The sequence below is a fragment of the Myotis brandtii genome, unplaced genomic scaffold, assembly GCF_000412655.1.
Source record: "Myotis brandtii unplaced genomic scaffold, ASM41265v1 scaffold973, whole genome shotgun sequence".
Lineage (NCBI taxonomy): Eukaryota > Metazoa > Chordata > Mammalia > Chiroptera > Vespertilionidae > Myotis > Myotis brandtii.
The window spans coordinates 1,372,987-1,397,617 of NW_005372038.1; the positions used below are offsets into that span (position 1 = coordinate 1,372,987).

At 43.0% G+C, this 24,631-nt stretch overlaps 1 protein-coding gene across 4 annotated transcripts in view; it reads right to left on the minus strand.

Moving 5' to 3' along the window:
- Positions 1 to 24,625, minus strand: part of AMOT (angiomotin) — a 70,315-nt gene extending 45,690 nt beyond the window's left edge. The window contains exons 1-4 of one of the 4 annotated variants that reach the window (XM_005886349.2): positions 24,246 to 24,625; positions 15,627 to 15,704; positions 9,128 to 9,276; positions 6,325 to 7,255 (exon numbers count right to left, since the gene is read on the minus strand). In XM_005886349.2, the coding sequence (XP_005886411.1) occupies positions 6,325 to 7,193 (869 nt within the window). In that variant the 5' untranslated portion in view covers positions 7,194 to 7,255; positions 9,128 to 9,276; positions 15,627 to 15,704; positions 24,246 to 24,625. Of the gene's footprint in view, positions 1 to 2,513; positions 2,659 to 6,324; positions 7,256 to 9,127; positions 9,277 to 15,626; positions 15,705 to 24,245 lie in introns of those variants that run through there. The other 3 variants (XM_005886350.2, XM_005886352.2, XM_005886351.2) reach the window with 3 other exon arrangements.
- Between the last annotated feature and the right edge of the window lie 6 nt (positions 24,626 to 24,631).

Genomic DNA, 24,631 nt, shown 5'->3' on the forward strand with positions numbered 1-24,631 from the left:
ATATATATGTCTACATATAAATAGATAGATGATAGATGATAGATAGATAGATAGATAGATAGATACTAGAGGCCTGGTGCATGAAATTCGTGCATGGGGATGGGGGGGCGTCCCTCAGCTGGCCTGCACCCTCTCCAATCCAGGACCCCTCAGGGGATGTCCGACTGCAGGGATCAGGCCTATAGTGGCAGTCGGATATTCCTCTCACAATCCGGGACCGCTGGCTCCTAACTGCTCACCTGCCTGCCTGCCTGATTGCCCCTAACCACCTCTGGCTGCCAGCCTGATGCCCCTAACTGCTCCCCTGCCCACGTGATCACCCCTAACCACCTCTGTCTGCTGACCTGATTGCCCCCTAACTGCTCCCCCCTGTCAGCCTGATCGCACTCTAACTGCCTCTGCCTTGGCCCCTGCCACCGTGGCTTTGTCCGGAAGATGTCCGGAAGATGTCCAGTCTAATTAGCATATTACCCTTTTATTAGTATAGAATAGTGGCCTGGTGCACAAACTTCATGCACATTAAAAGGGAATTAATTAGAGGAAATATTTTTATTGCTATTTGCCCTTCATAATAGAAGTGTCAGAGATGAAAGAAAATTAGTAAAATGTATATGAAAATCTTCCTCCTGTCAGAGTCTGGGGCATGCTGCCGGACCGAGTCAAGACCCCGCCCAACCGCACGTGCCTTGAAATCACACAAGACCCAGACCCGGCTGGCCCCAACCCCACTGGGCAAGATCAAGACCTGTCAAGCCCCGCCGGGTGGGGGGTGCAGCCTGAGGTTCCCTGGCCCAGCACCAGGGTGGGGTCATGCCTTGAGGTCCCCTATCAAGCCCCACCGGGTGGGGGGCGCAGCCTGAGGTCCTCCATCAAGCCCTGCCGGGTGGGGGGCGCGGCATTAGGTCCCCTGCCCTGGCCCAGCACCACGCAGCCTCAGGGCCCTGCTGATTGCTCCTTAAGGCTCATTACAGGACCTCGGCCTCTACTGTGGGCGCAGCCATCTTGTGTTATGGATTCCCTGCCTCCACTGTGGGTGCAGCCATCTTTATTATTACATATACCCTCTTTATTAGATAAGATGATAATCTTAAATTTATATATAAATTTAATGTCCTGGAATTTGTTGGGGCTATTGGATATCCTGGGTAGAAAAGAGGGGCTTATATTTCATGTTCTCCCATCCAACTCTCAAGATTTACGGGAAAAACAGGCATATTAACCTCCATCCTCATTGTCAGGATTTGGAAACCCAAGGCCTGGGATGTGTTCTCTTTTAAAGACTGAATGCCCATGTGCCGGGGGGTAGGGGAGGCTGGGGGGGTCAATTGGGAAAAAAGGGAGACATATGTACTACTATTTGTAATGCTTTAAACAATTTTAAAAAATTAAAAAATAAAAATTTTCAAAAAAAATATAAAAGACCAAATGCCCAGTTCTGAATGGGGCTTCCTCCTCCCAGCTCCCCTGGGTGCCATCAGCAACCCAGGCCTCTCCTTTAAACAGAATGTCCACTGGTTCCCCTCCTGTCTGGAAGCTGAAAGGCTCCTCCTTGCCCTGAACAGCTCATGGCCTCCTGGGGACCTCAGAAAGGAGAAGACCACAAGATCTGTGAAAAGTAGTCACCAGAGTCAAATAAGCCCAGGACTGTAGTGGCCCTGGCCATAACTCTGGGCACTGCTAGGAGATAAGTCAGTTGCCCCTCAGGTTCCCCAGGCTGGAAAAAGAAGCAGATTTCAGTGCACTGTGATGTTGGGAAGACCAAGGCAGTCCATCCCTGGCAGGTTTGCAAACATGAAGCAAGGCTTGGGCAGTCGCAAAGAGAGAAAAAGCCCTCCAGCCAACGAACTCCATCTGGGCTCCAGCATCCACCCACCACAAAAAAAGCAGGGCAGTATTAACACTCTTGTGAAGTTTCCACTGAGAGGAAGGGACTGAGGAATGACAGGGGTAGGGGAGAGCTGGGGGGATGTCAGAGGAAGCAAAAACACACTTGAGACTAAATAATACGCGTAATAGCAATAATAAAGGTGGCAGTTGGGTAAGCGGCACTCACCCCAGCACCGCAGCATGAATCACTCCCCACTGACATATTAACCAGGAATAAGCTGCCAGCAGACAATAGAATCACATGATCTCATGGAAGCCCTGACCTGCATCCCTGCCCCTTCCCTCCCTTCATTCTGCCCCTTCTTAAGACAACCCGGTTCTAGTGTTCTGTGGAAAAGGGGAAAGGGTATATATGCAGGACAGAGGCCAATGGCCAAAATCAGCATCCCCCCAAGCAGGCAGCACTCCCTCCCAGAGACAGACAGCTTTGCAAAGACACAAAAGAAAAGCAAAAACCGGTCCGTTGAGTTGACATACCACCTTCCACCCTGCTACCTCACTGACTGGAAGCCCCTGCCCTCCCCTGCCACATACTACACACACACACACACACACACACACACACACACCACATATACTGCACACTCCTGGCCCACACGTGTGCAAGCCCAGACTTATACTCTCACCAGAGCAGGTGCCACCAACAGCCTGGAACCCAATTTAGTCTCCCCACAGAAACGGTGCCTTTCCCAGGCTCCGTGGTAGTGAAGCTGTGAATCCTGGACTGGGCTGCAAATTCTTGATTGTTTCTCTTGCACAACCAGCTCTGCTCTGAACTACAGAGTTAGGTCACCCTTAGATTCCACTAAACAAGGATTTCAAGAAACCTCAGATCTGGGCACAATTTCAACAATTAAAAGGAGGTGGCTGCTTTACAAACAGAGAAGATTTAATTTTTAAAAGCAGTTGATAAATGTATAAACCCCAAATGCAGAAAAGGCTCAGCACTTAAAAAGACAAAAGATTCAGAGAATTTTTAATTCTTCACATGTCCTGGCTTTGTTTCCCATCTGGAGTTCTGAGCATTCAGGATATTTATTTTTTAAGTGGGGAGGAGGGCATAGGGAAGATGAAGTAATAAAAAGATTGTTTATAATATTTTGTTCATTTTAACAGCAAATCCTTAGCATTTTACTGCACCTTGAAAGGCAAACAAAGGTTTTTTGAACAGCAATTTGTTCAAAGAGCTTGCTTTGCATCCCTATCTGTAATTTGTGGATTAAGAACTAGGAATTTAGTCTTCTAATTGTTTGGTGCTAACAGCAGTTACTTGGAAAGGTATTCACAAACTGTTAAAGCAAATAAGGAGGACAAATGTGTCACCACTTGAAAGTGTACACTTCAGGAAAGCAATTCAACTACCTCCCCCCTGCCAGCAATTTGTCAATAGGTGCCACTCCTTAGTCCCATGCCCTGCAAACATTTTATTGCCTGAATTTTTCTGATGCAGACCCAAACTTCACACAGAGCATCTTTTAAGTTTTGTTATTTATTCATCGAGCATATCAAGCACCCTGTTCCTCTCCCATAGAGAAAAAGAAAAAAAAATGTTAGAGCAAACCTGTCTCTTAAAATGCTGCTCAAGAGGGTAAGCAGCATGAACTCTACTGCTTTTGATGACAGGAAGATAGAACCACAGATAATGTAGGAGGGAGGAGAAAATACAAGTATCTTCCTGTAAAACAGATGCAGCTACATTTTTCTGGTGGTTTAATCAGTATGGGAAGAACAAAAATCCCTCTTTGGGTTCCTTATTATTTATTTAGGCAGATCAAAGGACTTTTCCATCTAGCTTCAAACACTGTGGGAGCCATTTCAGATCACGAACAATACTGGTGAATGAGTTCTGAAAATAGCTTTCCTGGGGAGGCGGGCCATGTGCTGAGTGGGGCTTTGGATTCTGCTCCACACTCCAGCCAACACACTACCCTCCCACAAGGCGACCGACGTCAGCCCATCCACATACGGTAGGGAGTCCCACAGACTCTTTCCATACTAATGGGAAGAACAAAACAAAAACCCTGGCTTCATTGACATTTTGCTGGCTTGGACGGGTTTCCACTAAGCTAAGCAGTCCAACAGACCAACCCCTCCCTGGGTCTTCCGCTTCATTGGACAGATGGGAATTGGGTTCTTGATCTCATTTAAACCGGAAGGGCCCTGTCCGTTACCCCATTTCCTGTTCCAAGCCACTTATCAGAACTTAGGCTCCTGCCCTCTGAAAGCTGCACAGAAGAGTTAAGGGAAAAAAATCCTAAACTGGCAAAGTTAGGGGTGGAGCCCAAAGTGAATTGTCTCTGGCTAAAAAATGAACCTGGAAGGGGAAAATAATGAAATACCAGGAAATGCCAGGTGCATTCTCTCACCTTACCTCTAACTCCACCCCTTGACTGCCTTGTCTCCACAGTCACCCAATGAAGAACTTTAAACCAAGAGGCTTTTCCCCAAAGCAGTAAGAAGGAGACAGGAGGCAAAGAGTTAGACATCAAAGAGATTCACAAGCCTAGTGTGGGGGGCCCCTAAGGGAAAGGCCACCCTAGGTCCAGGCACTTCAAACCACACGGCCACCCATAATTACCCATGGTAACAGGGCAGGAATACCACGTAACTTCCATCACTATTGCCCATATACTGAAATACTACTAATCAGAGACATCATCCCAATAGCAATAATAGAAACAATGAACTGCATAATGGAATCATAATATCTGGTTGATACAATGGGCCCTTGAATAAATCAAAACTATACATGGGTGGGCAAAACTAGGTTTATAGTTATAATACAAATAAATAATACAATAATTAATAAATAATAAAAGAATAAACTATGTGTTTCGAGTACTCACAACTATAAACCTACCTTTGCCCACCTGAGTATTTAGGAAGAACTGAATATATAAAACAGTACTCCTGAACTAAGGACAAATGGTAGAGAAGTCATGGGTGTATTTTGCCTTCTACATTTTAGCATCTGACCAAAACTTATATATAATACTAGTGGCCCGGTGCACAAAATTTGTGCATGGAGGGGGTGGTTCCCTCAGCCCAGTTTGCACCCTCTCCAATCGGGGACATCCCTCTTGCAATCTGGGACTGCTGGCTCCTAACTGCTCACCTGCCTGCCAGCCTGATTGCCCCTGATCCCTCTGCCTGCCTTTCTGATCGCCCCTAACTGCCTCTGCCTGCCTACCTGATCACCCCTAACTGCCCTCCCCTGCTGGCCCGATCTCGCCCCCAATTGCCTCTGCCTGCCTGATCTCGCCCCCAGCGGCCCTCCCCTGCTGGCCTGATCTTGCCTCCAACTGCCTTCCCCTGCAGGTCTGATGTCACCCCCAACTGCCCTCCTCTGCCAGCCAATTTGGTTCTGATTGGTCAGTTTCTATGCCAGTCAGCGTCAAAAGCTCCACCTCCTAGGCAGCCATTGGCTCCTCACAGTCGACCCAGATTTTGTTCTGATTGGTCTGTTTCTATGCCAGTCAGTGTCTCTGGGCCTATCAATGGGGCCTGATCAGAAAGGTGGGGCTAATCAGCAGCCCTGGTGGAGGCCTGGAGAGAAATGGAAGTGTGGCTGCTGGCCAGACTGGGAGAGAAAGAGAGAGGCAAGTGCTGATCAAAAGCTGCCAGAGAGGGAACGGATCAGTCCCTGCTTCTCTCTTCAGGCCTCTCTCTGGCCCTGATTCGCAGTCCCCTCAGCAGTCAGTGCAACCCATCACTGACTGCAGGACTGACTTCCGGTTGGTCTAGCCTTGGTCCTTACCAGTCATTAGGACCCAGGGTTTTTATATATTAGGATGACGTGAATTTAAATTACACGCTTAAAAACACAACAGGTAACTAACAAAGTCTCTACAGAAGAAAGATGAAGCAATCCAGATTTCATAAACTGAAAGGAAGTACAAGACAAGTTATATTCTGAACCTGCACGTTCCCCCACAATAACATTTTGGTGTTTGTTTAGTGTCCAAAAGAATCACAATAATTCCTCCGAAAGATGTGTTCACAAAAATATGTGATGAGAGTTTTGCAGAGGGGGATAAGTAGAAGTGATAGGATATTCCGGACTAACTTTAAGTCCAAGATAATTTGCTTCTGCTCCTAAAGGAAGGGCTTAAAACTCACAAGATGAACACTGACACTTCTTTCAATATCCTAGAAGACAGGACAGCAAATAGCTGCTGAAATCAAGATTTGTGCTCTTGTTCATCCACTAGGTAGTTGAGGCCATATTCAACCTATAAAGTTCAGGGAATGTTAATACAGTACTAATTATGGCTAGAAATTCAGGTTGACAGGACATTTACTAAGTCAGAGGCCAGCCATGCATTGCAGAGTCTGTTATACCAAACACTGGCCCACTCCTTCCCTTAGCATTCCTAACACACAGCAGAAGCTGGCTGGCGGAGGAGGTCAGAAATCATAGAAAGGGAACTCTCTTACCTGGCTGCTCCATACTCAGGGGGATGCTGATACCTCATCAGTTGCCCCTCTGTTCTCCCTGGCTGGTTCAGACGATGCTCACTATAGAAGTGCCCTGGCTCTTGGGGCTTGCACACTACAGACTGGGGTGGCATGCCCTTGAAGGGATACTCTGGTGGGGGGCCTCGGTGTTCCACGCCCTTCAGGCTATGCTGGCCGGGAGGCCCTTGGGCCTTGTAGAATTCACTGGAACTTGTGGGATTCTTGTAGAGGTCATTGGGTTGTGGTGGGGAGAGTGGAGCGCTGGTAACAGGCGGGTGGGCCTTAACTCCACTGGTGGCCAATGACATCTGCATTAGTCGTTCACTCAAAGAGCGGACATGTCCTTGCTTAAGGTCTCTGAGTCCCTCATCCTGGTGCATCTTCCCAGGATTGAGACGCTGAACTGATGGGCGTCCCTCCGTCCTCATCTTCTGGTTGGTGACTCCAGTGACATAGAAGGCAGCTCCAACACTGGCATGCTGTTGGCCCCGAAAGTACTGGGACTGGACCTTGGCTTCTTCATAGGTCGGGAGTTCTTCATTATTCTGCATTCGAGGGGAAAGTTGCTTCTCCATCATGATATTTTCTGACTGAATTTCCTGCCCTTGGGGTTCTTGTCTAGCAGCATGTGCCACAAGCTGTTGGTGATGGTCTTGGGGACTCAACATATCATTCTGAGGACCTGGGTTTCCACTGCCACTGGGGAAAGGAGGGACAGTCCCTGTGGCTTGCTGGTGTATGGCAAGCAGGTTGCGATTCTCATTAGGATTGCCATAGCGAAGCTGCTCTTGTAGCAGACGCTGCAACACCGTGGTTCCTCCACTTGGCTGATCTTCAGAATTTCTCATCTCTATTGCTGGTGGTGCCTTGTGAAGAGAGAGAGAAATTGGGCACTTGGGCTGCCCTTGACCTAGGAAGGGGAAACAGGAAGCTTAACACCCAATTGATGGATAAATCATTCCTCTAAAGGGGAAAAATGAGTATGGGGGGGGGGGGGGGAGGATTCCATTGCAGATACAAAGTAGAGAATTGAATCTAGAATTAATAGATTAATTGTTGGTGACTCCTGACTCTAGCATTGATATGATGAGGAACTTGGAGGCATAAGAGCTCTCTGTTTCCTCTTTCACTTTTAGCATGGGTTAAATATTTAATCTTGACTTAACTCTGAAGAGGACAGGACAAATCTGGAGCAGTCAAGTAGGGTGATCAGAGAGGGCAATTTTCCTAGGACCTTACTTACAAGGTTCATCTCTCTGTTTTCTATTTCAATGAAAAATACAGATGTGGCAGTGGGGGCAGGACAGTGGAGAGAAGTTGTCCCATAGACAGGATCTGCAAAGCAGTTCAGCATGTGAAGGGAGTTATAAAATGCCAAATAATAAGTAAATACATAAAAGGTGATGAGAGCTTGGCTTGCACCAGATAGAAATGATCCCTGCTTGATGGATATCATTTTCTGTGATCTCATAAAACTCTGAAACATATTTTTTTAAAAAGGAATCCTTTCTGTATTGTCCATTTTGGATGCTCCCTGGCTTAGTAAGAGAAGGGCTTGGAATCATTGTTATTGATAAGTTTTTCTTTCAGCCATCCAGGAATTGTCTTTGAGATTTTGTTGTTGTTGTTGTTGTTGGGTGCTTAAGGGAAAACCCTCTTTCATTTAAGAGGGCCTCTGACAGCATTTAGAAATTGAAAATTTAAAAGGTTATCCTTCTGGAAAGGGTATAATTATAATATTCCCCCCCCAACTAATTCTTCTTAAGGAAGTAATATGGATTGAGTGAAACATATCAGTAGTAAGACAACTCAAGATTCAAATTCTAAGCATGCCATGGTTTTACAGGGTAATCTAAACAACTGATTCCTCTTTTCTTATCTTCTAGTCCCCAACCTAAAAAATAATATAGGTGACCTCTTACATTGTCTCTCTCTCTGCACAGTATAGTAAGTAATGCATATAAACTCATTACAGGCTCAAAAAATCTTTGGACAGAATTTGTCTCTCATGTTATATACTATAATTTAATACTAATGCTCAATAATGAAACTTTCACTCTAAGGATCTTAAGTAGTGTTGGATAATGGACATGATGTCACACAAAAAGTTACAATAAAGGTCAACCTAATCCACCCTTGGGTTCCTAGATGAGAATTCTGGAATCCTGATTACAAGGCCCTGATTTCTATATTAAATAGCCTCTGAAAACATGACCCCCTTTCCTTTAGTCTTACAGGGAGTGACCCAAAGACGTGTATGATAGATAGAGAACAGTCATCTTCTCTCCTCTCACACTTCTTGCATCATTATGCTACCTGGTTTCTAATTATTGTATAGAGTAGCTAACCTTCCAAAGGCCCTCCTTAAATCTCATTAATCATATTTTGGGGGAAGAGCACACCACAGGGCTGAGCAAACTGCCCTCAAGTTCCCTTTCCCTCCCTCCCTCCCAGTGACCCACTGGGACTCTTGTCTTTAAACTGTCAGGTTGGGATTTTCTGATAGGCTGAGAAATATAACATAAATCTCCTTTAGTGCCTGAAACTGGAAAAATGACTGCCAAACTACTTTTCATTTCTCAAAAAAATGGAAACAGGAGTATGTATGATCACAGAAAAATCACTTATAAACCCCTCTTGCAAGGCAATGAAATCCAGACATTGAGCTACCCCAGATCCTGAAGAGTAAGTACACCACCCCCTCCCATTCCACACCCACCCCACCCTGCACGCACACAGGCTTGCACACACACGGGCACACATACACATTGGTGATCCATACCTATTTCTGCTTTCTTTTAGGCTTAAAGCCTTGATCAGGATAGGGAATTCTTGCTTATGAGCAGCTCCAGAAACCGCAACGGCAGATTCCCTCTCCCCTAACACTCAGGTTCAGGTTAAGCGCCGCCAAGAGTCCAACCAGTGGTCACTCTGAAATGTTCAGGAGGGGGAGGGAGGAGAAATAAAAACGTCGTTTCTATTTTGCCACCAATGGCCAACTGTTAACCAAACCAGTCCTTCCAAGGGAATGACTCGTCCTCCCATGTGCTTGCCTTTTATATGAGTGGCAGGATCCATTTCCACCAAGACAGAAAGAAATGTCACTATCCAGCAGTATGTTCAGGAGATCAGCCAGTCTCCAGGAGATGGAAATGTCCAGGTCTGAGACTGGGAGATTGCTCTGCTCTAGCCTCACAGCCCCAAAAGCCGCTGCTTCGATTCTGAGTTGAAATGATGGGTGATGACAGAAGCCATAACCACAGTCACCTTTAGGGTGTTTCCTTTCAATTGCTATCAGTAGCAGGACAGGTGAATGAGGCCCCGCATCTCAGAAAAAAGGCGGTCATCAGAGAGCAGGTTTTTGGTCAAATATAAATGTGCAGTGGAACTCTCAATTCAACTGCTACAGACTCAGCTGGGCAGAAGCAATCCCAAACTCCTTTTTACCCAAGTCATTAAGTATTTATTGCATACTCGCTATTCCAGATACTCTCCAACATCATGCTAGAGGAATACAACAGACACACAACATATTGTTCCTGCCCTCACAGAGCTTAAAATCTGATCGATGGCCCATCCATGCTTCCTGGAGCAGCAAAGGCAACTGCCCTTCTCAATGCATAGCAGCAACCCCTCTCCCTCAAGAAGATGCCTCCACTGGCTTTCTCAGCACTTCCACAGCCCCGGTGTCTCCGAAAAGGAAAGGCTAGACTCACACAATCAAGACTAACTGCAAACACCCACCAGATAAGGGTTTGAGATAGTCCCCATTTCTAATTACTGCTTTGACCCTCAGAAAAGGCCCTGCAGGTCCAACCAAAATGGTAATCAAACTGAAGAGTTTGTGTTTAGGTGGCATGCAGATGATCCACATTCTTATTTTCTGTCCTGCCTTCGGCATGACTCACTCATATCACTTAAAGGAAAGGCTTTCATCTGCACCAGAGGCACCCGTTTGTGGAGCAGGGCAATGCAAAAGAAGCACACAAGCATCTCTGTATTTCGGGAGCATGTCCAAAACATCTGAGTTTTTTAAAAATCCACAAAACCGCACAGTGATTAATTTAACATTATTTCCTTGCAATGTTGCCAAAAATAAAATGAACAGATATAGAGTGAGAAAACATGGAAATTTGCCTTTCCATCTTGTTTTGGCCCAACGTGTAATCACAATCAAAAGCAAAAGCATCTCCCATCTGCAAGGTAATTATTTTGGGGTGTCTCCCCTAATTTCAAAGAGAGGAACAACTTCTAATTGGAATCAAAGCTGGACTATTAACAGAGCTATGGTAAATAACCCCTGTGCTTCTGTTGTCCAATTCTGAACAAAAAAGTTGTCTTTTTTTTTTTAACTGAAACACGCAGAAAACAGCCCAAGGCTTCTAAACTTGGACCCCTGGAGAGAAACCACCATACAATTCTTTGCCAGTACTATTTAGATTCTTCATGCCAATCTTGACTGGCTTGCTTCTATTGCCCAGCTCCTCACCACAAAAACTTTACTTGTCCAAAGTCTTACTCTTGTTCCTTAATTTTGTCCTCTCTCTTACATATCCTTTTCAAAACTCAAATCATTTTAAGTCAACCGGACACAGACTGTCCCTCCCCATAACCCCGCCCCCTGGACTTTTTTGTTTCTGTTTAAAAGAGGAAAAGAACTCAGCCTAAGAAAAAAAGCTTTGCTGATTTCTCTCCAGTTTGCTGATTGCTTCTTAAAGAACTTATGTTCATCTACATATTAAGAGTCACATAAAAAGGAAAATACTACTCCATTTATTTATTAGAGAAAAGAAAGGAAAATATTATTGTCTCATGTGCAAGAACTAAAATAGTATGAACTCTTGAATCTTTAATCTGCCCACAGATTTAATCACCCCAACTGTCAGGGGTCTGACATCATCTTCAATCAATAAAATAACCTTGTTTCTCCTGGACAAGCAGACTGTCCCTGAGGATATTTGATAGGGGAAGAAAGGATATCCGTGGTTCTCTCTTTAAAAATGCAATTTGAATCTATATATTCAACTCTTCTGTAATAACAACAGGTCAGCAAGGCCAAGCTAAATTCTTACTCCATTTGCAGTCGTTGGCCTCTCCCAGTATACCTGGGAGATTGAGCCAAAATACATTAGTGATAGCCCAGATGTTTCCCAACCCAAGTCCCAGAAAATCAACATGACAAGGTGGCCAAATTCCCACCCTTCAAATAAATTTTGAAATATGCCTATAAGATCTTCTCTTTGTCCCTTCTATCTCCTCTTATTCTGCCCCCACCCCTCACTCCACCAACCACAATGAAGAATCAAGTCTAGGAAACCTGTTTCTCTGCTAAATCTTGGTCAACTTGTTCATACAATTTTACTTCCAGTTCTCTGGAAATAAGCCAGTTCAAAGTTTTCCCTGTATCTGCATGCACATATTTGTGCATAAAACACACATGCACACGCACACATGCACACACCCTCCCACACAAAGAGAGGCAAAATGGCCCACTGAATTCTCTCATGTCCTCTCTGGTTGGTCCATATTGTGGCCTGAGGTGTCCTAGGGAACACCTTTCCCAATAATCTTGCAACTCAGGATACTAATTCACTTCCTCTGGGAGGTAAGAAACAATGGTCCCTTTGCAGGTTAGCCCTAAACTTTCGATGGATAATGGGCAGGCAGTATAAACACCATGGTTAAGAACCAGGGCCTAGAGTTACTCTATCCAAGTTCAAATTCTGGATCTATGGTTTACTAACTTACCTTATACATGTCTCTTGACCTCCCCAAGTTTCAAATTTCATCATTTGCAAAATAGGAATAACAGTGCTCATGCCTCATAGAGTTTTATAAAGCTGAAGGGAGGTAATCCATGTAAAGTATAAACACAGAGCCTGGTACACAGTAAAGACTCAGTAAAAGTTAGCTATTAATATTATTATTTCAAACTGGCATTTTTTTCTAGAAGGCTCTGCAATTTTATAAAGTAAGGTTGGTTTTGTAAAATCTTTATTTGCAACTCAGTTTGTGTGCAGAGGTCCTTAAATCAGTGAATGTTGGAAGAAAGACTCCTGGGAGACCATCCAGTGGTCCAACCCTCCCTTTTATAGATGAAGATGCCAGAGCTTAAAAGGGGTCAGAGCCAGGGCCAGAATACAGGTTTTATTACTCCAAAGGGAACAGTCCTTCCACTAAAATATATTATCTAGCATATTAGTTTATACATAGAAGATGCTTAATAAATATTTATGAAATTGAATTGACTCTAGTTTTAAAAGACTATGAATGGGGCTTAATGCTACCACCAATTTTTCAATTCCATTACAAGTAAAATGATAATGGGGCGATCCAAACAGGTGAGAGGGTTGTGTTTAGTTAGAAGTATGGTGGAAGGACCTTACACAATAGCTCCTCTGTAGGCCAAGATATGCAGATAGGTCGGGGAGTAGCAGGAACCTCCACTGATCAATATTTCCAGGCCCCTGTTGTAGGTCTTGTCAACATCATAATGACTTGGTACTTACTGTTACTTAAGTCTAGTACTAGCTTAAGAAAAAGCTTTGAGTCAGCCCCACTTCTTTGCTCCTAGCTCTTCCTCAATCTAGATTAGGTTAGAAATTTATTTTAAGAACCACGGTAAGACCTTGGCATTTCCAAATCTTACTGAGGATCAGTATCAGTTATCTGTTTCTGAGATGGCAACTCAAAGGTGTGGTCAATTTGGTCCCAGTTTTATGTTTCTGTACTATAAGTCAATTAAGTTGAACATGTTAACAGCCAACAAAAGTGATTAACCCTAAAATGTACATGAGCAGTGAAATACTGGGTAACAAGAAAAATACTGTTGCCACCACCCCTCCACCTTGCTCCACACAAAGCCATTTCAAGGGAGGAATAAATATATCACACCATCACATCCCATTTCTTCTTGCCTCAGAAAGCATATAAGCAGTCCATAAAATCATATTGAGTATAAACTGAGAAAAGTTTAAAAATATACCCAGAAGCTATCTACTTTACCAATATCCTATTTTCAATGGCATACTACTCACTTTTATTTTTACTTATTTTACAAGTAATATAAGCACAACACACAAATATTTATAACAGAAAAAAAAATCACTCATAATCCTAGCAACTCAACCCACACGTTGTTAATATTATAGAATATTTCCTTTTTTTTTCTTTGTATACTTGTGTTTTTGCAAAGCAATGAAATATGAATGTACATGTAATTTTGGATGCTACATTTCACTTTATCATAAACACTTTCTCCATGTTGAAGCATAGACTTCATAACAAACACTGCAATGACTGTGTAATAATCCATTAAATGAGTGTATCAAAATTCACTTACCCATTTTCCAATTATTCAGACATTTAAACTGCTTTCAATTTTGTTCTAGTCTAAATAATGTTATAAAAACATCTTTTGATTTGGCCTTTTTCAATATTTTGGATTGTTTCCTAATGATAGAATCCCAAAAGTAAAATTAATGGTCAAGGAGCATGAATGTTTTTAGACAACCCACTAAAAAAATAAAACTAGCAAAACATCAAAGTCCCATGAAATCTCTCCTTCATTTAATGAAAAGTTATCCTGCTCCCACTTCTCCACCAGGGCAGAGCAGGACTCCTGAGAGGGAAAGAAGCCAAGAGAAGCAGTGTAGTATCCCAGTGACTTTCAAAATGGCAGAGTGGAATGTGGACTCCCTTGTGAATCCAGCTTGCATGCACTTGTCCCAAATTGCCACCCAGTCAAGAAGCTCATTAGTAAAACTATCAGGTGGATGAGAATAGGTTCATGGCCTGTAATGGCTTATATCATGTTTCATTTTTTGCCCTTGGAAAGATCTGACAGTCAGCTTGAAGACATTCAGTTCTAGTGACCCCATGTGCTAAATTCTCAGAATTAAATTGGTTAGTTTTCCAATATCAATATTCAATATATTTGACAGGGTATTGTGCTATATAAGCATAGATAACGAATGTGACTGTGTACCCCTAATTTTCAGCCACAGTTAAGGTGGCACATTTAGGGTCAGCCCTGTTTAATATTATATGGCTAAGTGACATCTGTCTTAAATGTCCAAGGTGTTATGTAGTCAGAGGTTTATTTGCAGACTTGACCATAAAAGTCATCCAATCCTTAGGCAGGGGAGGAAACAGGCCAGAGATGCCTTAGCAAGAGCAGACACAATAGGCATCTTTCCTGGGCTGCTTAGTGAGAATTCTCAAAAGAGAACAGTGCTTTCCACCTTCTCCTTGAAGGTTTTTCCCTTAATCTTTGTCCATTTTCCCCCTGCCCCCAACTCTGCTCAATATGGAAAATTAATTCTCTCTCCTCACAGTTTCTACTGTACTTCGTATATATCTCTATTAGAACACTTATCAAACCATATTTTCCACAAATATTTATTAAGCACTTAACTATAGCCAGAAACTGCAAAGGTCCTAGGGTGAAGAGAGAGAGAGAGAGAGAGAGAGAGAGAGAGAGAGAGAAATAAAACAGTCCAGTCCTCAAGGAGCTCCCACTCAAGCAGTGGGGCACAATTCAACAGGAAACCAGAGGTACAAGCAGATAACTCTGGTAACACAGAGAACCCTGCAAAAACCTCTGAGCCACCTGAGCAAAGCTTCACAGAGGAACAGACCTATGAGCTGAGTAGGAGACATGTAATCTGATAACCGACTTGCTTATGGAGAAGTTGGAAAGGGAGGAGTCAAAGATAAGTTGAGATATATCTTTGGGAGTCATTAGCATATGGATAACAGCTAAGGTCAAAGAGTGGGCTGGATCACATAGAGAAGGAGCAGACTAGAATCAAAGATGAAACTAAGTTGGGCTCCTGAAAAAAGTGAGCAAGGGTCAGGTACTTGGCAATTGTGCGCATGCGAAAGAAATTCCTTTATTTACCTATGGCTCCCCCTCCTTCCCCTTACACCTTCAATCTAAACCTTGGAATACACTGCTCCAGAAATGGAAGTCCCCATTTGCAATGCAGAGAAGAAAAAAGAAGTTCATTCATGTCCTTTAAGCTTCTAAGTACCCACACAGAAATCACTTAATATGTTGAGCCAGAAATGGAAGTTGTTAGACTGCAAGATCTTAGAGGGCACGGGCTGAGTGCAAGCTTTTCTTCTGTGTCATTCTTAACACCTAAAACTTTAATTGGTACATAAATTATGCTTAATAATTGCATAGTGAGTAAATAACTTCCCAAAGACTTTGCTAGAGACAACAAAAAAAAGAAAAGGAATGAAAGATATACTAGCAGTAACAATAATACTGTTACCTTTAGTTTCTCAGCCTTTCTTCTAAGGAGACAAAAGCTCTTTTACTTCTGTTATCTTATTTGTCCTTCTCAGCAGCTCTGTGAGGAAATAAAGGCAGATGTGATTAATTCTATTTTACAACTGCAGAAGCTTAGGTCCAGGACAGATAGCTAATGACAACTAATTTGACCAAGGTTTCACTGTGGCCCACTGGTGGGACCAGGATAAGAATCCAGGTATTGTGACTTCCTGCCCTGTGTTGGGTTACTACACACAAACCTCTACAGAACTGACTCTTCAGTTTTTAAGAGGACAGTTCACAAGAGAAATTCATTAGGAAAGCAGATTCCCTCAGGGCTCCAACAGTATCTTGAGCAAGCTAGTGCACTGCACCTACAAGAAAATATCTAAGACGTTTCCCCTTACCAATGCTGAACGGCTAAATATAATGTGCAGTGGTGCTCCACTAACATAATTAGGAACTCTCTGTTTTGCTGTACCCCTTTGGAAGGGAGCCCCATCTGCCTTGTGTCTGAGTGGGGCTCAGGTGCTGACTACAGGTGTGGCATCCAGCAGGTGCATGAACAGGAGCCAGCGTTTGATATCTTCATACCAAAGGGCCTGAGTCACTCCCCAGAGTCAGCCCCTCCTCCTCATGCTGACTTGCAAGTCCCAAGAACCTGTCCTGACTGAGTTGCCATTGCGAAACTAAATCTCGTCCCTGCCTTCCCAGGAAGAAGTCGGGTGAAATCAGTTCAACTACAAATCATATAATGCAACCAACTTGCCCACCCTCCAAAACTCTAGGGCAGGCATATGCTGCAGGTATAGCATCAGGGAATACAGGGTGGTAAAAAAAAGTAGGTTGTGAGCATGTGAATCAGTTTATTCTTGTATTATTATTTAGTAACTAGAGGCCCGGTGCAAATTCGTGCACAGGTAGGGTTCCTAGGCCTGGCCGGCGATCAGGGCCCATAGAGGCCTTCCGGCTGCTGGCCGGGGCCTCCCTTACCTGGCTGCTGGCTGCTGGCCGGGGCCTCCCTTACCTGGCTGCTGGCTGCTGGCCGGGGCCTCCCTTACCTGGCTGCTGGCTGCTGGCCGGGGCCTCCCTTACCTGGCTGCTGGCTGCTGGCCGGGGCCTCCCTTACCTGGCTGCTGGCTGCTGGCCGGGGCCTCCCTTACCTGGCTGCTGGCTGCTGGCCGGGGCCTCCCTTACCTGGCTGCTGGCTGCTGGCCGGGGCCTCCCTTACCTTTGTATTATTTTCCATGCGAACTGTAAACCTACTTTTGCCCAACATTGTAATGACTTTCCCCTGCTAGTTAGGGGGAAAAGGAGTGCCACACAGACACACATTACATATTTAGCTACTGAGCACTTATTCTATTTCAAATGGCCCTGAAACCTCAGGAGCAAGTATTCATTCTCTTAAAAAAGGCGGAGTACAGAAGAAAGAACGTGCTAGGAATCCAGCACTCCAGTTCCCATCATAAACACTCTCCTTCAGGCTGCCAAGGGAGAACTGCTAGCCTAGTCACAAAAAGTACCAGGTCAGAAAAATCATCACATTGCCCTAATGGAAGCCTAACTGAGAGCCTGAGGCAGACAGAATGTTCTTGGGGGTAAAGGGGGTCATCAAAATTTTCTTAGCACCAAAAATTGTTTTCTTTTAAAAAAACAGTTTGCCTCTTCCAAACACACACACACACACACACACACACACACACACACAGAGAGAGAGAGAGAGAGAGAGAGAGAGAGAGAGAGAGAAGAGAAGAGAAACTAATTATAGAAGAAAAAAACAAATGTTACCTTAATAAAATGGTTTTTTTATCATTTGTCATATTTTTCCAATTCATACGGGAAACTCAAATTAATAGGCGGTGGTTTACAGCCCATGATCCAGAAAGTAAAACTGGCTACTAAACTAAAATGTGATCACTGTATATAAACAGAGTGAAACAAGAATCTGAACTGAAAACCTAAATGTAATGAGGAGAAAATTAGATTTCTTCAATATAGGCAATCTAAATAATTTTCCCCATCTGTGATTTTTATCTTAGTTTCCTATCACATAAAAAAATGTCATTAATTCAATGCAAATCTATGCCCCTTGAAAACAACCCAAATGATTAAGTAATATACTAATTATCTTCCTAATGGGGAAGGTTTTAATTGAACTATTCTATAATCTTCATCAAAGTTTCCAGGGCAACTTCATAAAAGGATGTCAAACCTGGTCCATATTTTTTATCCCCTCAAAAATAATTCTCAATGCACAGAAACACAGAAAGCTTATTTCTCTTCAATGCTGTTAACACTCAGGCCACTAAATTTTCTGATGTCAGCAATCCCCTTCCCACAAATATTCCAAGTATGCACCACCGTCATTCTCCTTTCAATTATGTGGTTTCTCTGCTCCTTTACTGATTGAGTCCAGGCCTCTCGGATAATGAGAAGCATGTGCAAGGAAAATATGCTCTTAAAAAACACATACATCAGTTTCATCTGCATTATGAAGGGAGGGGAGATCATTTGTCCATATCAAAAGGATAAAAAATATAAAGTTTTCTATGGGTTATGTAAAGGGAAAAAAAAGATTGGCATCAGTGCCTAAAGTTGGGGGGGCAGTTATTGTTATGTGAAGCAACACCAATAAGAATAAGAGAGACCCCCCCAAAACACACCCTTTCCAGCTTGGCCACATTTATATTTAATGTTATCTTAATGTTGCTTTTGGGGGTATTTAAGTCCTGACATACACATGGAAATGAGCCATGAAGTGTACAGCAAGCATAAATATTCCATCATTAATAAAAACCAGCTGTGTATAAAACACTACAATGGCTGGGTTTCAGTTACTGGCTATCATCAGTATGTGTCACAAGCAAATATTACTCAAAACTTTCTCCTTTAAAACACACACACACTCACACACACACTCACACACACACACACACACACACACACACAGAAATTTGCTTCACTCTTTTTAATCTTCTGGAAGAGCTTTGAAGAACTCACTAAACTGTATGGCACATTCCAACTAATGTGTCTTTTTGAAGCTATTTTCAGCATCCTGTGAGATGCTACAGTCCTCCTACTAGAGCTTCAACTTACCACATAGAATGAAAATGTTTAATTCATTATTTTAAGAGCCAAGAGGGTCAATAATACAAATGATGGTACAATCAATTATCTATCTATATAAAAGGCTAATAGGCAAAGTGTCCCCTCAGGAGTTCGATGGCTCCCTATGATGTGTGCTGACCACCAGGGGGCGGTGCAGAACAAAGGAAAGCGCTGGCCAGCAGCTAGAAGGCCCCGATCTGCCCTGATCCCTGGCCAGGCCTAGGGACCCTACCCATGCATGAATTTTGTGCACTGGGCCTCTAGTAGTCAATAAGGCAATGAAGCAAAGGACACTGTAAGAGAGCAAAACTCATTAAAAGTCAACCCCTGCTCAGGACCCTATAATAAGCCTGCTCTGCCATCATGCAAACACCTTTCCTCTAATGACCTCAAAGCTTGTGCCCAATATGAAGCATGCCTAAACACCTCTGTGAAGTATTAATATCCTTGCTTCCCAGAAGAGAAACTGAAGCTCAGAGCAGCTAATTCATTTACCTTTGGCCACATGGCAAGTCAGAGAGGGTTGGGCAGAGAAACCCAGAGCCTAGCTTCAAGTCACACAGTCTAATGATATTTCATTGAGTGGGGACAATAGTGAAAGTGACTTTACAAATGTGAAGGACAGTCAATAGAGTTAAAAAATGTTTTTTAAAATGACCTTTGGAGATTTAGCAAATATATCCATCTGCATTTTCCCATGAACACATATCATTTTAAAATGCCCCTGCACTGAACTTGGTACTAAGTACTAAAAACCCATACTTTACCTTCCTGTTCTGGTTAAAGAAATCTAATCTATGATGAGCCACTGGTTTTCAGGAATGAGTCTATCCAAAATTGGAGATCATACATATATTATAACTTTGCTATCGAAGGAAAATTAAAGGACCCTGTAACTGAACTTTCACTATATGGTGAAGGTCTCAGATGAAGAACCCATTATGTGTGGGTTACCTCGCTACACCTACATACCTTATATTTAATTGTCTAAAGTCCTTACTTCGTTTCCTTACTATATTTAGTCTAATTTAAATGTATTATTTTCAACGCTATAAAACAAAATGTTTGTGCTTTTTTGACTTTCCTTTCTCATTCAGGAAATTTCATAGTCTACTCAAATTTGTACCCTCTTGGTGGGATATCATGATACAGTGATTTGAGGATCATTAGTGATTTAGACCAAACAGTAAACCCTCATTTTATTTTTGCTTAAAATGAATGATGGAGGAGTAACAGAAGGTCAAGGGAGTAGAATTAACAGTTTTGCTTGATACATGAGCACCCCTAAATCACACCTAGTCTCTCAAACAACAAATTTGGGATTCTTCATGTAAATTCAGTCAGGTTCTGACTTCATTCCTCCACACAGGTTTACAAAGATAAGTCTTAGGTGGGTCATTTATTTAAAAGCAACAGGGGATATTTCTATGACTCTATGTAAAATCCATGGAAATTGAGAAATAAGGACTGAAAGGAACTAGAAAAAATGAACGCAGGTGAACTGTTAGGATGATGGGATTCTCGACCAAGTTTTGGGCAGAGTCTTAGTTTTTAAATTAGATATGTTATTTAAATACAAAACAGAATGCATTTATATTAATATATCCTTACAGATTTTTAAAAATTATCCAGATGACTACATGATTGTATTTCTAACAACTGTTGCACCCCATTCTAGTAGGACTCATTCATATTCACACCAGAAACTGAAGCCTAGGAAAAGAACCATAAACTTTTTATTTTTATTTATTTTTTAAATCCTCACCCGAGGATATTTTTTCCATTGATTTTTAGGGAGAGTGGAAGGGAGAGGGAGAGGGAAAGAAATACTGATGTGAGCAAGACATCAATTGGTTGCCTCCCACATGCGCCCAACCAGGGCCAGGGATCGAACCTGCAACCTTGACTGGAATCAAACCCGGGGTCCCTCAGTCTGCAGGCTGACGCTCTGTCCACTGAGCCAAACTGGCTAGGGCTGAGAACCATAAACTTTTGAGGACTGGTTCTCAAAATCACCCTGTCTGACCCTTACAATTTACAGAGGAGAAAACTTGCCAAGGGTGATAAACTGAGTTAGCGGTGGGTCAAGAGCCCAGGTCCTCACCAATAAGCTTGCTAGGAAAGCTTATCATGCATAGCTTCTTAAAGTCGCTGCTATTTACCTGAAGTAATTTTCTGTGCCTTTGAGGTATTCCAATACAGTAACTGGAATTAAAATATTTCAGCTATATGGTGTAGAGAGTCCATCCTTACAATTATCAAAATCTGTAAAGTCTGATTTATTTCCATCAAGTCATACTGGCTCCCTTCTACAAGTGGTTGTAGGCTACGGCTAAAGGTGGCCAGCATTATTACAAGCCAAAATGATTTAGACAATTAACTCCATCCTATACAACAAAAAGATTTCAAAGGCCAACTAATGTTCTCACTTAAGTCAAACAATAATTATTACAACAGAAGCCTAATGTCTTCCTTTCTGCAATAAATATATTTCAGAGAAGGCTCAGCTATAGTGAATTTTTATATATCAAGTAATTGTTCAAAGGCACTAACTAGGAAAGCTAGTTCTTTCCAAAAAAAAAAAAACTGTATAGATTCTTTTATAAAGCAAATGACCTTCTTTTTTCTTTCTTTTAAAAGTTCAGATTTTGTATTTTGTGAGTGGAAGGGCGACATCCCTCCTTTCTCTGGGTTAAAAGGTGTCCAAAACCCACCACAGAGCAGAGTAATGCAGTACGGACTGCCTGTTTAATGTTGTCTGCATTCCTGGGACCAAATTCTAACCTTTGACTTGGGATGGGACCCTCAATTTTGAACCAAAGTCTACATAAGGCAGCAAGGAATGAAGAAGTAAGCAAGACTAAAGCCAATATGTCATAGTAACCCACCAACAAAAATTCTTGGGGACAGGAAATCAATGGAGCACAATTCTAAACAAATTGGTTTAGTCCCAACCTAATTAACTTGTCAAGCAGATCTCCAAACCCACTGAATCCAATGGGGGTAAGAGGTGATATAATAGATTTGGGGACATTTACCTACCCATTTACCATCCTAAAAGGCTTGGCCACAACTACACACACCTCCTCCACTCCTTTCAGTGGTTTTAAGCTGGGCTTAATGGGTGCAAAGGACAATTTCTTCCAGACAGTACCTAATACACTGTTCTCATGCATTCCAAATGCTCAGTCTCCATGGAGGAGGCTACCTGGTCACAAGCATTTCCAAAGAGGGAATATATCCTCTACTCATCCTCATTGGTAACCCCCACCACAAACAAAACAACTTCTAACCATCCTGAGAATTCGGGGGGACTTTTTAGGGGGAAAAGGAAAAGAAACCTTAAGAGGGGAGTAGAAGAGTGTGGGAAATTCCTCTTGTCTCCAAATGGGGGGGGGGGGGAAAAAGCCTTAAAGAGCTGGATCAAAGGAAGAAAGGGGGATGGGGGAGAAGTGCTGCTTAATTACAAAGACACCCTTTTAAAGAAGGCGCAGGCCCTGGGAGAGCTCTTAGGAGAGGCGCAGAAGCAGATGTACCCACTTAGAATTCTGGCACTCAATGGGACCTCAAGGTCATAGCATCCATCTCTCTGCTTTCTGAATTGACTGTTCTTAAGACCTTCTAGAAAGTCTGATTCGTTCTTTACAAAACCTCAGATAACGCAACTCCATAAAAAGCTTTGGCTGTGCATTAGTCTAATAAATCATACTTCATAAACCAGAAATGACATTTCAACTTCCAAATCCAAGAGTATTGGATATGATTTTTTTAACTCTCGTCTAAAACCTTTTAAACAGATCCACAACTTCTACATAAAAGTTACTCTACATACAAGTATGGTCAGAGGTTTGCTTCATATCTAGACTATGAAGTTAGAATAAGCACTTTCAATTTACAGAACCAGACTTTTCCAAAGAAAGAAGTATCTTAAAATTAAGTATGATGTAGTGCCATAAAGTGTCTGTAAATGACACCGGATAAACCCATACAGAATAGCTGGGACCTGAGTTATCATCTGTAAATAGATGCAACTACTCTACAACCACCTGGCTATTAAAATATCCCAGGCTAGTTATAAAATGTAGTTTGGTCAGGCCAACTTTTCCCTCCCAGCAGATCTGAAACATGATAGCCTTTAAAATTGTCACCCTGTAGCGCTCCTTCTCTCCTTTCCTGCTTTCCTTTCCCCAATTAAAATCAACCAACAAAATTATTTTAAAATATGTCAATAGTTTGTTCCCGAATAAGCAATGAGTTTGGAACATCTTGGTAATAGGTCTTTGAACACCACCATTCTTGTAAGTTTGCTGTGCTTGGCCAACTGGAGATAGGTATGAGATGGGTGAAGATTTATCCCGCATCCAAAATGGTATCTCAAACTATTCTTAGCTACTAAATGAGGGTGCTGAAAGGTCTAACTGAGAAGGCTTCACAAAGGTTGGCCTGAGAAAGAAGTATTCACAAGCCTAGTTCAAGGAGACTTAAATAACCTTAGCTCTCCATTATTGAAGATCATGGTGACTATCTTTCTCTCTGAGTGGGAGAAGAGGATTATATTCAAAAAAGTTTTAAAATGTCTCCCAATTTCCACTCTTCCTCAGGGGGAGGGGGAGAGGAGGAAGAAGAACTAAATTAGACACTCCAAGGGGTCAGAAAATTCTTTCTAAAATACATGCTAGAGATCAGAAATGCTGTTTCTCACAAACTTTCCCTTGCCTCTTTCATTTGATTGTATTTAGTCCCTTGCGGCAAATTATTATTACATTATTATTAGTGTGAATTTCTCAGGGATTGCTCACAGCCTACAAAGACTGTCACTTTCCACCTCACTTTTCTTTCTCTTCAGTTTCATAAGTAGGTAAGTCCATCTTGCTGTTGAAGCAGCAACATAGTGACCCAGGCTTGCGACCCTCAAGACACCTGCATGATCCTGCAAAACTAGTCACTGACATATATAATGCAGATAAGGGGCAACTCCTCCTCACACACACACACACACACACACACACACACACACACACACGTGAGTGTATCATTGTAGGTTACTACGTGACTTTAAGACTTCCAAGAATTCAAGGCCCCGGGGGATGGGAGTGTAAGCCCCGACCCCAACCCTAAGCATTTAGAAGGAATGCATCTAGCAATCTGAGATAAGCACGTACTTTCCTGCTGAGCTAAATGTAGACCTCAAGTTCCCTCAGGTCTTTAATTTCTTTTGTGCTTAATTACCTAGCGACCTACCTACAAGGACCCCAGGAGGCAATGAAGTAAAAGTACCATCAACTTGTGGTACCCACTAGCATCTCCACAGGACGGGAAAGGAGCACACACTTTTTAACCGATTTAACTTGCTGCACATGTCGAAACACTCATGGCCAGCTGCAAAGAAAGTAGGACACACGGGTATCCCCACACGCATGTAGATCGACTCACGCGAGGGCACGATCAAGTTCATGCCACCATGGATTCTGCCCCAGTTCCCCGCGAAAATTAACCAGGCGTCTCCTACCCCTGAATGCAACGAAGACAAGGTGACGACTCTCTGCTCGTTCAAGTGGCTTCGGTCCCGGGCCAAAAGCCAGGGATGGGCAGGGGAGAAGCCCGGACTCCCGGCTGCTCCCCTCTTCGCTGCTCCCTCTGGGTTTTCCTTGGTGGCAGTGGACAGGCAGGATACCGGGCCGGAGGGTGGAGCAGCGGATGGTCGGAGGCGAGACAGATTGAAGGTGGGGGTGGAGGGAGCGGTGAGAACTAAAAGAAGATGAAGCGAAAGAGAGAGGAGATGGAGGAATAAATCAGGGGTCTACCAGCTTGGGCAGTCAGAAATCTCCTCGGAAGGAAGGGGCGTGACTGCGATGAAGGCAGCTCCTGGGCAAAGGATGGGAGGTAGGGGAGGGG